This window comes from Propithecus coquereli, unplaced genomic scaffold (genome assembly GCF_000956105.1).
Source record: "Propithecus coquereli isolate 6110/MARCELLA unplaced genomic scaffold, Pcoq_1.0 Scaffold122, whole genome shotgun sequence".
In the NCBI taxonomy this organism is placed as follows: domain Eukaryota; kingdom Metazoa; phylum Chordata; class Mammalia; order Primates; family Indriidae; genus Propithecus; species Propithecus coquereli.
The window spans coordinates 4,504,603-4,522,740 of record NW_012136303.1 but is presented as its reverse complement, the minus strand read 5'-3'; the positions used below and the strand labels follow the sequence as shown (position 1 = coordinate 4,522,740).

General features: G+C 52.9%; 1 protein-coding gene across 2 annotated transcripts in view; it reads left to right on the top strand.

Moving 5' to 3' along the window:
- Window positions 1–8,999, top strand: part of HM13 (histocompatibility (minor) 13) — a 41,714-nt gene extending 32,715 nt beyond the window's left edge. Inside the window, exons 10-13 of one of the 2 annotated variants that reach the window (XM_012637667.1) lie at window positions 343–445; window positions 5,617–5,702; window positions 7,507–7,653; window positions 8,570–8,992. In XM_012637667.1, coding sequence (XP_012493121.1) covers window positions 343–445; window positions 5,617–5,702; window positions 7,507–7,653; window positions 8,570–8,669 — 436 coding nt within the window. In that variant the 3' untranslated portion in view covers window positions 8,670–8,992. Of the gene's footprint in view, window positions 1–342; window positions 446–5,616; window positions 5,703–7,506; window positions 7,654–8,569 lie in introns of both variants that reach the window. The other variant, XM_012637666.1, reaches the window with a different exon arrangement.
- The last annotated feature ends 9,139 nt before the right edge of the window (window positions 9,000–18,138 follow it).

Below are 18,138 nucleotides of genomic sequence, written 5' to 3'. Positions count from 1 at the left end.
TTTTTTTTGGCAAGGTTCCCAGATGATTTTTATGCTGGCTAAAGTCTTACAGCCACTGTTCTAGGTTATAGCATTTGATACTCACAATCACCAGGGAGATGGGCTCCTCATCGTCCCATTTCGCAGATGAATAAGCCAAGACTGAGAGAAGAAGAGTGACTTGACCAAAGACATGGCTGGGGGCTGTACCAGAGTGCAGGCCTGTCTCCAGACCCCCAGCCCAGAGCTCTGTCACCCCCACAACCTCCAGGGTCTTCCCCAGATGCCTCCTCAGAAGGGATATTACCGCTCCAGTCCGTATATCTAACCCTCCTCCTCTTTCTTCTCACACCTCCCCTGAAGCTTGAAGAAGAACACCCACACCTACTTCTACACCAGCTTCGCAGCCTACATCTTCGGCCTGGGCCTTACCATCTTCATCATGCACATCTTCAAGCATGCCCAGGTGAGCAGGACTGTACTCCAAGTGTCAGGAATGCCTCACCGCAGATAAGAGGGACTTACAGAGGATTTCTCTGTCACATGACAAGCAGTCCAGAGGCAGGTGCTGCGTGGTGGTGTTAGAGCAGTCCTGTCCGCGATTCTCTTGGCCTTTGACTTGCTGTCGCAAGCTGGCCACCACTGTGCACAGCATGTGCACGTTAGCGGCAAGAAGGGAGAACATAGCAGTCATGCCTGCTGCCTTCCATCAGGAAGCAGAAACTGCCCCAGTACCCTGTCTGCACCTCACAGGCCAGATTAGTGGCCCAGGACTGCCCCAGCCGCTGTAGAGTCTAGGAAAGAGGGGATTTGGCTCCTTACCCTCAGTAGTGGGGGGCAGACAGAAGAACGGGATTGGGGTGGGTGTTGGGTGTTTCAGCCCAGCGCCCACGCACCAGAGGAGTGATTAGGTGTTGGGGCCTCACTGCCCGCTACTCCCAAGGAGGCCAGGCTCTGCCTCCTCCTCCCACCAACATGGGTACCGGGTGCGGAGCCGCCACAGAGCGAGCCAGCATAGCGTGCGGGCTGGGAGCAGTCGTCGTGGCCTGGAGAGTGGGAGGCTGGGGGGTGAAAGTGAGCAGACAGGACTGCCCTACCCTGTACCGGAAATAGTGAGAGCTCCTGTTAAGCACTTCCACGTGCCACGCTCTGCGGTCACGATGGTCCTTGTGAACAGATGAGGAAACTGGAGTTCGGGTGCCACACAGCAAGTATGCGGTGGAGCCCGGATTCGCACCTGGGTCAGCGTGAAAACCAAGCGCCGGCTCTGAAGCCCCAGCCGTGGAAAAGGCCGTGGAGAAGGGAGGCTGGGGAAGCCCCGCTGTGAGTCCACGCTCCATCCACTAGCTGTGGGGCTCCAAGTGGGTTGCTGAAGTTAGGCTTGGTTTTCCTCGTTGGTTAACAAAATCAGAAAATGGAGATAAATAACGGCCACCTTGGGGTTATTTGAGAATGAAGCGAGTTCGTGTAAGTGCAGCGCTCAGCACCACGCTGGGCCTGCCGGGTGTGAGTTGTTGCTCTTCCTCTCACCCTTCCCTGGGGCCCAGGCACTGTGCTGACTCGCCTGCGCATCAACCCATTTAGTCCTTACAGCACTACTCCTCTGAGGGAGGTACCAGTACAGTATGACTCTGACTTCACACTAGTATTCTTATCGTACAGAAGGGCCACAAATGGAGAAACAAAGAACCAATGGGGAGCTACCTCTCACTTGCTTCTGTTCCACACGGCCTCAGGGGCTGTGCAAGCTGAGAGAGACATGAACTTGGCAAGGGGGTGACAGAGTGATTGGACCCAGATTGGAGCTGTAGCGTAGAGGTCTTTTGGAGATCTCTGCTCCAGCGCTCAGCCCCATGTTGAAGTCCAAGCCCAGAGCCAATTCCCCCCGTGGCCACCAGGTGGCAGGCTTGCCTTCTCCTGGCCAGACTCAGAGGAGGCTCCCCATTCAGAGCGCTCTCAGGCAGGGAGAAGGGCAAGACAGGTGGCCCTCTCCTTTGTGGGGAAACTGCAGCCCTTAGAGAGCAGGAGAATCCCTGGTCACACAGCAGGTCAGGCTGGGCCCTAGGCCCATGCTGTAACCCAGTAGCAGCCTAGCCCTTCTCCCCAGTCATCCAAGTGGGCATCTCTCTGAAAATTCTTGGGAAGGGGATCCAGGACACAAGGGGAACCTGTTCCATGGGGTCTCCCGTGATCTCCAAGACACAGGCAGTCCCAGTGCCAGCGTCACCCTAGGTAAGGGGCCTCTGCCCATGTGGCCTTTGACTCATTTAACCTCGGTCAGAAACCTACTCCAAGCCAGAGAGCTAGCAGCCTGCTTGTTAAATTAAGCCCCTTAGAGATTATCAGGTGTGATGTCCCCATTTTACAGAGGGAGCAGGCAAGCCCAGAGAGGGAAGTAGTTTAGCCATGGTCACACAGGAAGGCCAAGTCTGGGTGGAAAGCCAGGAATCCTGACCCCAGCTCACTGCCCCAAGCCACCTCCCAGATTCTCCTTAGCACTGACTTTCTTTGGAGACATTTCCTGGTGCCCTAAGAAGAAAGAAAAGAATGTAGGCTGATACTCTTCCTCTGATGATAGCCAACTTGCTGCCTTCCGAAGGATCCCCTCAATCCAGCTCTCAAGTGAGGGAGGCCTTAAAGGAGGAACTGAGTTTCTGCCCACCCTCCCCTGGAAGCCCTGCGATTTTCCCAGTCTGGCTTTGGTGAAGAGAACGGGCTTAGAGGCAGGGAACTGGGTCCAATCCTGACCATGTGATTTTGGACAGGGCCTTCTCCCTCCTGTGGTACTCTGTCTCCTCATCTATAAAATGAGTATGAGGACATCTACTTTTTAGAAATTAAATTTTAATACGTTTGTGTTTATTTCATTTTCTATTTCATTAATTTCTGCTTTGCTTTTATTATTTTCTTTCTAGTTTTTGGACATTTATTTTGCTCTTTTTCTAGCTTTTCTTCATTAAGTTTTTTACTTTTAAATATGGATACATTGTAGTTGTATATATTTATAGGATATACGTGATGTTTTGATAGATGCTTACAAGGTATATTAATCAAATCAGGGTAATTGGGGTATCCTTCACCTCAGGCATTTATCATTTCTTTTAGTTATTTTAAAGTATATATAACATATTGTTGATTAGTCACTTTGTTATACTGTCTTTTTCTAGCTTCTTGATTTGAAAACTTAGATTATTTATTTCAAGTCTTTACTGTTCTCTGATAGATTCATTTTAGGGTTATAAATTTTCCTCTGAGTACCACTTTGACTGCCTCTCACAAGTTTTGATGTGGACCTTAGTTGTGATTGTTTTACTCTTGGCCCAAAGCCTAGCTCATAGCAAAGGCCTGATGCAGTGGGAGGAACACAGCTGCTCAGGTTCAAATCCCAGCTCAGCCACTTACATACCTTGTGTGACAATGGGGGCAAATCATTTCCTTTGCCTCTTTTTTGTTTTGTTTTTTTTAAAGAGACTTGCTTTTTTTAAGGGTCTCACTCTTTTGCCCAGGCTGGAGTGCAGTGGCATGGTCAAAGCTCACTGCAGCCTAAAACTCCTGGGCTCAAGTGATCCTCCTGCCTCAGCCTCCTGAGTAGCTGGGACTGCAGGCACCCATCACCACACCCAGCTAACATTTCCCCTCTCTGAACCTCAATAACATCATCTATAAAACCCAGAACCTAATACTTAGGATATTATTAGAGTCACAGATAGTATATATAAAGTGGTGTGGACCAAAGCCCACCCATGGCAGGTGGCAGGAAATGATCTGAAGGTTAGGTTCAGGGGGCACAGAGGGACAATTCCTTTGTTTTGTGGCCAAGAGCTAGCTTTCCATTAAGAACAAAGTCTGGCCAGGCGCGGTGGCTCACGCCTGTAATCCTAGCACTCTGGGAGGCCGAGGCGGGAGGATCGCTCAAGGTCAGGAGTTCAAGACCAGCCTCAGCAAGAGCAAGACCCTGACTCTACTAAAAATAGAAAGAAATTAGTTGGACAACTAAAAACATAGAAAAAATTAGCCGGGCATGGTGGTGCATGCCTGTAGTCTCAGCTACTCGGGAGGCTGAGGCAGGAGGATCACCTGAGCCCAGGAGTTTGAGGCTGCTGTGAGCTAGCCTGATGCCACGGCACTGTAGCCCGGGCAACAGAGCAAGACTCTGTCAAAAAAAAAAAAAAAAGAATGAAGTCTTCTTACCCTCACCCCATTCATTTCCAAGATACCCTTTTAACTTTGTGAGTATCCATACAGGAGCCATTCGCTTAGTGTTTACCAGCCCTCTTCTGAGTGCTGGGCATACAGTAGCGAGCAAGACATCTGTGGTCCCTGCCCTCCAGTCTGCAGTGGCACATGGATGGCCCTTCACAGATCGCTGGGGGGTGCTGTGAGGGAGAAGCAGAGGGAGCTCTGAGAGTGTGCAGCAAGGGCACCGGACTCCATGCAAGGGAAGGCTCCCCCACAGAAGTACATCTGAGCTGGGGTCGGAGGGAGCAAAGGAGCGTCCCAGGCAGCAGAAACTACACGTGCAAAGGTCCTGTGGCTGGAGGTGCAGGCTACTGGGGCAGGTCAGGTGAGGCTGGAGAAGGAAGCGGGGGTTCATGTCTCACAGGCCCTTCAATGCTTGGGAGTACTGGGGGCTTTGGAGGGTTGAACAGTGGAGTGATGTACAGCTTTCAAATGCCGCAAGCATTTGCAGGTCTGGCGTGCCTGGGGTCCAATCCTCAGTTTAACATTTAGACCTCTGAGGCCTGGGCTGTCCCCTTTCCTCCTGAAGCATTAGTCTTCCTCCCCTACAACAGGAGGACAGTCACAGGGGATGTGGAGATGGGCTGCCGTACTCCTGAGAGGGCTGAGCTCAGTGCCTGCACAGTAGGCGCTCCGTGAACAGATGCTCTTAGTGTAATTGTTCTTTTCTCCAAATTCATCTTTACCAGGAGTCTCAGCACAGCCTCTGTGTGTTGGACCCCTTGGGTGTAGATCCTTGTGGAGCCAGTGACCCTGCTACAGCAAGTTTTCCCTACATAGAAGCAGCCGTGTCATTATCTCATTATAATATTAATAGCGTCTCCTGGAGCATTTGCTGAAATGCAGACTTCAGCCCCAGACCTTGGGAAGCAGGGTCTCTGGGAACAGGACCAACCCAAGAGTTTGTACTTTTTTTTGTTTGTTTGTTTCTTTTTTAGACGGGGTCTTGCTCTGTCGCCCAGGCTGGAGTATGGCTAGGACTACAGATGTGCACCAGGATGCCTGGCTAATTTTTTTTATTTTTTGTAGAGATAAAATCTTACTCTTTTGCCCAGGCTGGTCTCTAACTCCTGAGCTCAAGCGATCCTCCCACTTTGGCTTCCCAAAGTGCAGGGATTATAGACATGAGCCACCACACCTGGCCAGTAGGTTGCATTTTTGAACCTGGTGTCCCAGGTGATTCAGATGCTGCCTGCCAGACTCCTGGGAAGCCTTAAAGCCCTGCACACTCGAGTTCCTTTGTGTTTCTTACATTCTATCCCAAGGAGCAGCCCAGCCCTGGGTTCAGGCCCAGCCATTGACTTGCCCTGTGAACCAGGAGAGGGTTGGGGGTGCTGGGCATGGCCCTGCACAGGTTCCCTGGCCAACACTGCCTTACCAGCCTGTGTCCTCTCGCAGCCTGCCCTCCTGTACCTGGTCCCCGCCTGCGTCGGTTTTCCCGTCCTGGTGGCGCTGGCCAAGGGAGAAGTGACAGAGATGTTCAGGTAAGGCAGGATCGGGGACAGATGTTCACATGGGTGCAGGTGTGCCTGTGGGCAGCCAGTGGTGCCGGGGGTGTTTGTACACGTCTCCAGGGGAACGTTGTTCCTGCCACCAGCTCCACCCCTCACCCTTCCCGCCAGCACGTGGGCGTCTCACCTGTGGGCAGCAGTGGGAACCTTTCCCTAGGCCAGGAGTGGGGAAGGGAAGGCCTAGGGACCCTCTAAGAAGCCCCCATATCCAGATGCCAGCTGGATCCTGAGAACAGAGGGGCTGGTGTGGATTTCTCTCTGGGCGGCCCGCTCTCAGGAGCCTTGGATTTCCAACCTGGCTCTGCCACCAGGTGACTTCGGGCATGTCTTTCCCCTCCCCTGGCTTCAGTTTTCACATGTAAGTAATAGCAAGGTGGAAAGTACCCTGAGCGGAAGTCACGTGTCAGTCCCTGTTCAGCTGCCTCTGTGGCTGTGACCCACAGCTTTCTCTCCATCTCAGTTTGTGTCTCGCTCGCACACATACCCCTTTCCCAGGGCCACATCCACACCTGCCACGCCCTACGCACAGCCCCACCCAAACCCCAAGGCCTGCGTGACTCCAGCAGGTGTCTGCCCCCCAGCACCACCGACCCTGCCTGCCAGGGACCTAGAAATAGCTGCCAGCTGTGATTAAAGTTGCCCACTCGGGGGCCTTCCACCCGGCTCCACCTGCCTGGCCTCCAAGTTGTCCCTGAAGCGCCTGCCAAGGCCTCCTGTGCACCTGGCTGCCTGCAGGGGAGCCTGTGACTCACTCCTCCCCCGTGCCTACCTCTGCCCTCTCTGTCCTGCCTAGAATCCCCAGCTCCCAGCCTGCCCGCCCGTACCTCCTGGCCTGGCAAAGCCCTGTGGTTTCTGCGGCAAGCAGGGGCAGGGGGGTGAACCTGGGGACAAATCTGGGGGAACTGTGGAAGCAGGCATGGCATCTATCCCTGAGCTCAGCACCTACCCCTGCCCTCCCTCTGACCCTAATCCAGCCTCAGGTCCCCCTGCCCCACCACCCCTGGGGCAGCCTGCCCAACTTAATCCTGTTGTGTCTTCACTGAACGAGGCTCTGAACACCCCAGCCTGGGCAGAGAGTGCCTCCCTTTTGCCTGGCTGGTGCTGCATGTTCTGCCACACAGGCACCCTGCCCCGCTTTCTGCCCTCTGCCACCCCCACCCTGGAGGTTCTTAGATTGAGGTAAAAAGTAAGTGGTCTCTCTCTTCTCTTTCTATCCATCTCTCTCCCGTGATTCTCCACCTTACCTTTTGTTTTACTTTTCCCTTTTATTCACACTCCCCCTTTTTAAATTCATTTATTTATTTTTAAACAGGCAACACATTCACATGGTTCCAAATTCCACAGCTCTGAGAGGGAGAACATCCCCATGCCCCGTGCCCCTCACAGAGGCCGGCTCTGTGACGCCAACGTCCAGAGGCACCTGCGCACCGAGACGCAAACGTGTGTGCGTGCGCTCGCGCAGACGGTGGCATTCGCAGCATTCTGCACCTTGGAGCTTGCGCGGAATGCTGTGTCTTAGCGATACCTTCACAGCAGCACATACACCTTTAGAGCATCCGTGTTCTTTTGCACGACTGCACGATGTGCCTTTATATGGGTGCATCTTTTCCTTTCTACTTCCCAAGTCATACTGGCTTCTTTCCACAAAGCCTGGAAGTGCAGAGATAGCGAAAAATAAGACAGTTCTGCTTCTTGCTCCTCGGAAAGGAAGTCTCTGTCCTCCCTCAGTCTTTCTCTCTCCATCTCTCTTTCTGTCTCTTCTCTGTCTCTCACGCAGCTACGAGTCCTCGGCGGAAATCCTGCCTCATACCCCGAGGCTCACCCACTTCCCCACAGTCTCGGGCTCCCCCGCCAGCCTGGCCGACTCCATGCAGCAGAAGCTAGCCGGCCCTCGCCGCCGGCGCCCGCAGAATCCCAGCGCCATGTAATGCCCAGCGGGTGCCCTCCTGCCCGCTCCCCCCTTCCGCCCCGGGGCCCAAGGTAGGGCAGACACTGCAGCTTCCGTGCACAGGGCAGGAGCACTGCCAGGGGTAGGCGCGGGAGGCAGCTCCTGCACAACCACCAGGCATTCGCTGCCCCCAGCCACGGGGCCGGGGAGCAGGGCACCCCAGAGGCTCGGTGCCCTCACCAATAAGGTGGGGCTCACAGGAGCGCGCCGATGGAAATGGCCCTTGTCATACAGTAGTAGACGCTGTTACTATTCACTGCATATATGTGTACATATCTAACCTTGGGCAAGTCACTCTCCTCTTTCGGAGCCTTTCTTCTGTAAGTGGGCACATTCCTGCCTCACGGGGGTGATCTGGTGAGGAAATGTGTGTATTGTCCTTGGCATGAACCGCTGGCTCAGTAAGTGAAGCCCATAGTAAAAGCTAAGCCAGGGTGTCTGTCTTCAAAGCGGCCCCTTGCCACTTGCCAGTAGAGCAGTCTCCTCCACACCCCTCTGGGGCTGAGCCGTTCGATGCCTGCCACGTTCGATGCCTGCCACGTGCCCTGGGAGGCGGCCCACCTCCCATAGCCTCGTCCTGGCCGCCCTTTTTCCCCTCTCCAGTGGAAGGTTCAAGAAGCTTAAAGTTGGTCCACACAAGCCCAGGCCTCGCCTTTCTTCCACTGGCCGCTGCCTTGCTGCCTCTTGCACCACTGGGCACGGAGAAGGCAGAGCAGCTGTCTGAGGAGGGCACGCCGCGGGGCCGGCCCTGTACTGGAAGAGGCTGGGCAGTGGATGCAGGGCTGACGTTCTTCATGTGCCCAGGGCATTGCCTGGGGGGCAGGTGGGGACAACAAAGATTCCGCTCTCCCCCTCCTCTAAATGTATTTTTATTGTTTTATTTTTTGGTCAGTTATGAGGACTCAAATGCTAAGGATCCAGCGGCAGCGGCAGGATCCAGAGAGGGAAGAGAGGCATCAGCACCGCAGGGGCTGGAGAAGAAGGAGGACTGATATGGCTGGCGTCTGACCCTCCGAGGGCCAGACCAGACCGGTGGGGGTTGCATGAGCAGAGGGCACAGGAGGCCAAGGGCAGCTCCAGGACAGGGGTGGGGGCGGCAGGATCCCTCCAGCAGGGCCTCTTTGGCCTGTGTTTCCCTCTCCCCCTCCTGGCCTTCCTCTGCTTCTCCCCTTCCCCTGCAGGCAAAGGAAACCCCAGCTTCCCCCACTATCCAGGAGCCAGGTGGGAAAAATGGGTGTGATTTTTAGATTTTTGTATTGTGGACTGACTTTGCCTCACATTAAAAATTCATCCCATGGCGGGGGTGGGCCACTGTGCTTCTGGCAGGGTTCTCTGCGTAAGCTCCCCGTGTCTTGTACTGGGTTTACTGGGTCTCACCTGCCCATCCAGAAACTTCTCTGCAAGCCCCTTCCTGGGTGCCTGACCAGCTCAGCACCCCACGAACACCCTCTAGCCAGCAGAGGGGGCCCACGAGCCCTTCTTTCTCCCCAGCCATTGGGTTTTCTTCACCACCTTCCTCCTTGCACTTGTGGTTAGTGAGGGTGTTGGGCAGGTGCTCACTGAGCCCCCCACTCACCTTGGCAAGAGGTGTGGGGAGTACCAGAAGGCTAACCTGACTCAGTAGGGGGACCAGTAGAGCCTGCCAGCCTCCCTGGTGCAAGTGTCCGCATGACTTCAGCTGGATAGGGCCTGGTTTCTAGGGTGCCCTAAAGATCAAGGCCCCATCTCTCCCATTCTGCTCATTCCTAAGGTTCTTCCTAAAATGACTACTATGGGCTAGTCACAACACAAGGACTGGGGCCCCTAGAGAGTCTGGGGCAGGGAGGAATTGGGCCCAATGATTGTGAGAGGCCATCTGTGTCTAAGAGCTAGAAATCCTGGGGTCAGGATTTCCCTAAAATGTGCTGAAGACAGCAACCCTGGCCTACGCTTCCAGTGAATCAGGCAAGGAGTAGCCACAGCCCTCATCCACCTGCCTGGTATGGGGTCGCTGGGTAGGGAAACTGAGACAGGAGTGGGTGGCCATTGGCCTGAGATCCAGGCCTCCAGCTACCAGCCCAGGGCTCTCCCTTGCCCAAGCTTCCCATTCAAAGGCTGAAAATAACAGTGGCTTCCAGACAGTTTGGAAGAGGCCAACGCACAAGCATGACCAGAGACTCAAGAGCATACTGTAACATCTCACTAGGCATTGACGTGTACCAAGCATCTCCATACAGGATTTCACTCAGCTCTCACAGTCTTAGGTTGTAGCTGTATTATCAGCTCCATTGTGAATTGAGGCAGCTTGCCCATGGACATCTATTTAACCTCAAACAATCCAAATCGAATTCCAAGTTCCTAAGGATTGTGCCACTCCTCTCCGAACCCCCAGGACCAAGTCACCGTGGCACCTCTGAGTCAGCCACCCAGCTTCTCTGGGCCCAGGACTCTATGGAAACAAAACGAAAGGAAAGGTAGAAAATCTCAAAAGGCCAGGGGGTCCCTTTCAGGGTCTTCTCGGATCTCTGCCACCTCCAGCCGCCTCCAGGGGGAGGCCGTGTGGTCCTGGAACAAGGCCTCTCTGAGAGCGGCAGAGGGGCAGGCAGCCCAGGCACACAACGTGGTCGGCTCTGCGGCCCAGGGCCCACAAAGGCCTCATTGAGTCACCGCCTGCCCCCGGCGGAGGCTGAGGTGGCAGTGGCGCCGGGCGCTTGCCACCTAATGACCATCCTGGCCCGGCCAGATGTTCCACAGACCTCGACAGCGGCCGACCAGGGCCCGCCCGGCCAGCCGGCACCGCAGAGGCCACTCTAATTCCAATTAACCAGCTTCAGCTGAGCAAACAGCGGGCAGCGGTGGCCCAGCCCGGGCGGTAGGCCCGGCCCGCAGAGCCTCCGAGTCTAGACTCCAGATGTGAACCGCCACCGCCAGAGTCCCATGGAAAAATGGCACCAGGCCGGCACGGATTGGGCCTGCACGCTGGGGAGGTGGGGGTGGGTGGTTGGGCAGGGCCCCGGGTGGGCCTGGTGCCAGTCTCACCTTGGGGTGGGGGTGGATTCTTGGGAAACTGCTCTAGAACTCCGAAGTCCTGCCCCTGATTTGTTAGGTGTCCTCTGTGCCTCAGTCTCCCCCAACTGCAATATGTAGGAGAGGGCTCCTGTGCTGAGAGCCACAGTACACACTCTTTCGTTGTATTTAACAATTTAACATGTGACTAGCAGTATGCTTGCACAGTTGACTCGAACAAAGCAGAGGGTGGGGGGCGCTGATGAACGCCCCCATGCACAGTCAAATCCACATGTAACTTTTGACTCCCTCAAAACCTTAGTAATAGCCTCCTGTTGGCCAGAAGCCTTACCAGTAAAAAACAACACATATTTTGTATGTTACATGTCTTACATACTGTATTCTTACCATAAAGTAAACTAGAAAAAAGAAAATGTAATTAAAATTGTAAGAGCCAGGCACTATGGCTCACTTGTACAATCCCAGCACTTTGGGAGGCTGAGGCCAGAGGATCACTTGAGCCCGGGAGTTCAAGACCAGCCTGGGCAATACAGTGAGACCCCCCCATCTCTACAGAAAAATTTAAAAATTAGCCAGGCATGGTGGTGCATGCCTGTAGTCCCAGCTACTGAAGAGGCTGAGGCAGGAAGATCGCTTGAGCCCAGGGATTTGAGATTGTAGTGAGCTATGATGGCACCACTGCACTCCAGCCCAGGCGACAGAGCAAGACCCTCTGTCAAAAAAAAAAAAAAAATCATAAGAGAAAACATACTTACTATTCATTAAGTGGAAGTGGATTGGCCAAGTGTGGTGGCTTAAGCCTGTAATCCTAGCACTCCGGGAAGCCAAGGCAGGAGAATCGTTTGAGGTCAGGAGTTCGAGACCAACCTAAACAAGAGCAAGACCCCGTCTCTACTAAAAAATAGAAAAAAATTAGCCAGGCAATTAAATTAGAAAAAATTAGCCAGGCATGGTGGCACGTGCCTGTAGTCCCAGCTACTCGGGAGGCTGAGGCAAGAGGATCGCTTGAGCCCAGGAGTTTGAGGTTGCCACGAGCTAGGCTGATGCACTCTAGCGGGGCAACAGAGCAAGACTCTGTCTCAAAAAAAAAAAAGGAAGTGGATCATCATTCGTAAATGTCTTCATCCTCATCATCTTTGAGTAGGCTGAGGAGGAGGAAGAGGAGGGGTTGGTCTTGCTGTCTCAGGGGTGGCAGAGGCAGGAGAAAATCTGGGATGTGGACCTACACAGTTCAAATCTGTGTTCAAAGGCCAGCTGTATCTTAGAAATATTTAATCATTACAACCACCATATGAGGTGCCTACCAACGTTTTTAGATAGGGAAACGGAAGCAGAAAGACCTTAAGTAAGTGCCAAAGAGGCATTTGAACCCAGGGTGCCTGGGTTCCAAAACCATGATGTTCACTGCGGTGCTGTTTGACATAAATCAGGATACTGGACTGCTGGTTCCCTTTCTTGGGGTCAGCATTGGAAAAGTGGGGCAGATTGGCAACCTCAGAGTCTGACAGAGAAGGTGGCTTCTGCAAGGTGACTAGAGCTGTTCTGCCCACTCTCTGTCCTGTTTCCTCAGCTGGGAAAGGGTTAAGAACCTAAGAACCTTCTTGGGGGGGAGGGTCCAACTTTTTGAGGCAGAAGCCTTCAGACCATGTATCAGGCCTCTGTACCAGGTATGAGTTAAACACCGTGTAAATCGCCGAGGACACAGCAAGAACAGAAGAGGTCAAATACCTGCCTGGCCCGAGCTTGAAATGGCTGAATTAAATGGATGTCAAGTCAAGAGCTATGACTTAGGGCAGGGGAAGTGCCTCCTCCGGTTCCCACAGTCCTGTCTGGGGTGCCTGAGGAGCGAAGCACAAGCCTGTGTGACCCAGGAGGTGGGAGTTCAGCTGTCCTTGCACAAATGGGGAAGCTGAGTCCGTCAAAAAAAGCGGGTGGGGGGGAGGTGAGGTTAATTATACACGGGTTTCGAAAACAGGGTGGGGGGCGGCAAGACAACGGGGTCTCACAAAGTGGCTGTCAGAGGCGGGGCTTGCTCCTCCCTCCCCAGCCCGCTGCCACTGCTTGGATTCCCTCCACGATCCCAGGCCGGGCCGTGGGAGGCGGGGGCAGAGGAGGGCGGGAGGAGGCTGCATCCTGCCCGGTGCGTCAGGAAGGGCCGAGCGAGCGGGAAGGAAAGCGCCACCCCCACCCCCGCCGTGGCCACACCTGGGCTCTCCAGGCGGGCAGGGGGGCCCGGGCCGGCGCCTGGCTCCAGCAAGTCTGGGCCGCCTCCCCGCGCCGCCCCGTGGGGGCCGCCAGATGGGCCGGCCGCCCGCCCAGCGACTCGGGCAGGAAACGGCGGCCCGGACTGCCAGGAATGCGCAGGGGCGGGGCCCGGACTGGCTCCGCCCATTGGCGGGCGGGGCCGCGAGCTCACTAGAGCCCAAGGGTCTGGGCTCTGCCACCTCCTAGCTGGGTTTTCCTGGGCAAGTCAGTTCATTCTTCTATGCCTCAGTTTCCCTACCTTTAAAATGGGGCTGCATGGCCGGACACGGTTGCTCAAACCTGTAATCCTAGCACTCTGGGAGACAGAGGCGGCAGGATTGCTTGAGCTCAGGAGTTCGAGACCAGCCTGAGCAAGAGCAAGACCCCATCTCTACTAAAACAAAAAATTAGTAATCCTAGCACTCTGGGAGGCCGAGGTGGGAGGATTGCTTGAAGTCAGGAGTTCAAGACCAGCCTGAGCAAGAGCGAGACCCCATCTCTACTAAAAAAAATACAAAGAAATTAGCTGGACAACTAAAAATATATATAGAAAAAATTAGCCGGGCATGGTGGCGCATGCCTGTAGTCCCAGCTACTCGGGAGGCTGAGACAGGATTGCTTAAGCCCAGGAGTTTGAGGTTGCTGTGAGCTAGGCTGACGCCATGTCACTCTAGCCAGGGCAACAGAGCCAGACCGTGTCTCAAAAAAAAAAAACAGAAGATTAGCCGGGCATGGTGGCGCATGCCTGTAGTCCCAGCTATTTGGGAGGCCGAGGCAGGAGGATGGCTTAGGCCTAGGAGTTTCAGGTTGCTGTGAGGTACAGTGATGCCACTGCACTCTGGCCTGGGCAATAGAGCGAGACTGTGTCTCAAAAAATAAATAAATAAAATGGGGCTGCTTATCTCAGCTTTGTTATCACTGTGTGACCTCAGAGCAATTCCTTTCCCTTCTGTTCCTTGGTTTTCTTACCTGAAAAATGGAGCAAACAATTGGACCTCCCTCAGCCATGGACTGTTGCCACTGGGATATAAACTTGGGGAGGGCTAAGCTTTTGTTTTCCTCCCCACTGTAGCCCCAGCACCTGGGCCAGTGCCTCAGACATGAAGGCACTCAGTATCTGTCGTATGAGTGAATATAAAGGTCTGGGACAATCCTGAGGGCCTGAAATAATAGCAGGCACTTCATAAATGGACAAACTCAAATTATGTTGGGTCTAATGTTTACCAATGGATGTGGCTTCGGGCAAGTGACTTTCCATCTCTGAGCTTCACTTTCCACACCTACCCGATGGGAGGCTGTGAGGATTAAGTGAAATAAATAATCCATGGAAAGCACACATACTTTTTCCTTAATAGAGGATATTTATGGAAGAGTCTCCAAGATGTGAAGAGAGAAACTATTTGCGTACATTTGAAAGTAAGGAATATACAGAGGAATTGGGTGGCTTGGGAGGAGAATTTTGCTATATATGTTAAACTTATGTATATTTTGATTTGTATTTTTATAAATGTACTTTTCAAAAACAAATACAATTGAAAATAAAAATAAATCCAGCGCTATAAAAATAAATATTAACTATTATCTACTTCTGGCAAAGGAGGGATCTAAAATTCAGAGAGGGTCTGAAACCTGCTCTGAGTCACAAAGAGCCAGGAAATGGCAAAGATGAGATTTGAAGATAAATTTGTTGGACTCCAAATTAAATGCAGAAAGAAGTAAGGAGAGAAAGCCCACCTCCCACTCTAGCTCTTGGTCACTTCTTCCAGGAAGAGGGTCCCAGGCAGAGTGGAGGGGAAAGGAAGGCCCAGAGGGAAGGCAGGGAGGGAGGAGGGAAGAGAGGAAGGGGCAGAGGCCAGAAGAGTCAGTGAGGAGATGTGGAAAGGTGAGCAGATGCCACAAAGCCAGGCCAAGGAGCATGGGCTTCATCCTGAAGGCAATGGGGAGCCAAGGAAGGATTCTGAGCAAGGGAGTGACATCGTCCTTTCTAAGCATCAGAAATGGAGAAAGCAGGAAGCCAGGGATGGGGCTCCGGGCCAGTGACAATGGTGCTCTGAGTGACATAAGGGCAGGGCCAAGGAGTGGATGGACAAGAAAGACTGAGGACTCAAAGCAGGCCAGAGGATGGACCAAGGTCATCCAAATGTCCCTCGGCAGCATGGCAGGGCCACAAACCCAAGTGTCCTGACTCTACTTCCCAACTTCCTCTTCCTTGGGTGTTGTTCAACCTGCACCACTCCCACCCTTAAAAATGTCCTAAGCCCCCTCAAGTTCCCTGGGGCTACCCAGGTCCCAGGAAGAAGCCTCAATTCCCAACAGCTTTGAGCTGAAGGGAACCAGGGGATGAGAGTTGTAGGAGTAGAGAATTAAAATTGAAACAGGATTTCCCCCACCCCAGGATGTTCTCAGAGCAAAGCGCCTGTGATGCTGTTCGCAATACTTGTACACATAGCTGATGCCCCCACAAGAGTGCAATATGCCTCATACGATGTACACATTTTAGACACGCACGAGGAACAGATAGGTGCACATGCAAACCTATACTCGTGTGAACCTGCATGCACGTGCACCAGCCAAGGGAACTCTGCATACCCCTCCCTGCCAGCGGCACCCACGGGGTGTCCCATGAGTACAGCATGGACAGGAACCTTCGTGGAAGAATAGTACTAACAGCAGCAGCTAGCATTATTGAAGAGTCACACCATGCCAGGCACCACTGCAAGTGTTTACAGGTCTCACATCCTTAACTCTCATGTCACCATCCCCGCCCCGCCATGGGGCGAGTCTCCATTATAGAGATGAGGAAATAAAGGTGCAGAGCTGTCAAGGTCACACAGCAATCAAGAGCCTTCCCAAGCTCTCACGAGAGGGCACCATCCTCCCCTCAGCCTGGTCCGGCCACCCCCTTGTCATTTTTCATGTCATTAGATATTCCTTTATGCAAACCTTTTATTATCACAGAAGGTGCACGTGTGCATTGTAGAAAATTAGATGTTAAAACATGTGAAAATAGGCCGGGCTCGGTAGCTCACACCTATAATCCTAGCACTCTGGGAGGCCAAGGCAGGAGGATCGCTCGAGGTCAGGAATCTGAAACCACCTTAGCAAGAGCGAGACCCCGTCTCTACTAAAAATAGAAAGAAATTAATTGGACAACTAAAAATATATAGAAAAATTAGCCGGGCATGGTGGCGCATGCCTGTAGTCCCAGCTACTCGGGAGGCTGAGGCAGGAGGATCGCTTCAGCCCAGGAGTTTGCGGTTGCTGTGAGCTAGGCTGACGCCATGGCACTTGAGCGTGGGCAACAGAGCGAGACTGTATCAAAAAAAAAAAAGTGAAAATAAAATAGCATACTCCTTCCACCCAGAGATTACTGCCATTAACACCTTAACATAGATACTTTGATACTCAGATTTTTTTCTATGTTTATTATGTATTTTTTAACCCAAATCAGATCTACAGTGCATATTATTTTCGCATTTTGTTTCCATAGTTAACAACCTTCTCTTCCCATTTCGGTTAGATGGGCCCTACCTACCCTCCTTACCCTGCCCTTCCCTAAGGAGTGGCCTTGGGCAGGGAGGGGACCCAATCAAGGCTGAGCTTTGGGTGCTGCTTCGAGGCCTCCATGGGCCTGTCCACCTCAGGCAGGTACCTTCCCTTGCTGCCAGGAGCTGGGCGCCCCCCCTTCTCAGCTACCCCAGGATCCAGCTGGGACCCTGAAGTGGGGGAGGGGAGGTAGAGGCACAGGAGACTCATGTGTCATAGCTTGGGGGTGAGGGGGAGTAGAGAAAACCCAGGGGCCAAGGTTAGCCAGATGCCAAGGGGTGGGGTTGGCGGGAGGGGCTGACAAGTTCCCTATGCAACTGTGAGTATGTGTACGCGTGTTTGTGCAAGAGTGCCTGTTCTTGTGAGAATCTGTGCTGCAGTCTGGGTTTGTACAAGTTGTGGGTAAGGATGAAGGTGTTGAAATCTTATGTGGGACAGCATTGCAGACATGTTTCTATTCTATTTGGTTGTGTTTCTGGAGGCCTGCTTATAAGTTCGTGTCTATCTTAGCATGTTTAGGAATGTGTTTGTGAGAATTGTGAGCGAATGCCTGCACCAGTGTGTGGGGAGGGTGGTGAGAGAGAGAGATCATGTAGAAGTGTTTGGGTTTGTAAAAGGGTCCTTGCAAAGGCTTTGCTTGTGCGAATTTGTGGGTATGTTCTGTTCAACCTTCTCTTTGCCCGTCTGTGTGCGCGCGCGCATGCACGTGCGCACGCGCGTGTTCTCCAGGTCTGTATTTTTGGGTCTCTGCTCCCCTCTGCCTCAGTCCCCACCACCCTCCCGCCCGCCCACGTCTCAGCGTCTCCGTATCCACAGCCTCCCTGTCTTCTAGCCTCATGGAGAATCTCCAGAAAGCACAAACTCTGGAGTTGGAGAAACAGGGTTTGGAACTCTGACTCTGCTATTCTCTCCCTGTGTGCCTTTAGCCAGTGGACTCAGAAGCCTCAATGGGGGACACGCAGTCACTGGTTATTGTCGTTATTCTGATTATTATTTTCTCCCTACTACCTGCCTCCTTCTCAAACGCCAGCCAGTCCTCTCTGCCCTGGCCAAACTGATGACAACTTTATTTTTCACGCCTAAAACCTGCTTGGCCCAATTTCCTCATCAACTATTCAGTAGTCGCCCTGGACTTACCTAGGGCATATTTATTTTTATTTTTATTATTTTTCTTTTTCTTTGGGGCATAGTTTATTAATACTGGAATAGAAGAGCCATTCAGGGAAGGGCCTGCTGGGACGTGCCTCCACGAGATGCTGATTCGTGCGCGGGCTGTGAAAGGCTCCGACTTTTCTGTTCAGGCCGGAAAGCGCGGCGCCATCGGTGGGAAAGTTGCAACTGAGAAAAGAAAAAAAAGAGTTTTTTCTTCCTTAAAAAAATTTTGTTTTTTTTGGTTTTCAATCTGTGTCTCTTTTAAGCCCCACAGGATGGAAATGTCCTACAATAAGAAATTAAACAAGAGAAAAAAATCTCATCATTTTTTTTTTTTTTTTTTTTAACGGGTCTCTCAGGATTCTACGGGACCCCCTTCCCAGCCGCTGTGTGGTCTGCGCCTGAGAACTCCAAGCCCCCAGCCCCGCGGCCCACGCCCACCCACCACCCAGCCCCCGCGGCATTTTCCCACGATTCACATGGTAATGAAGGCATCGATCTTCCCCCAGACAC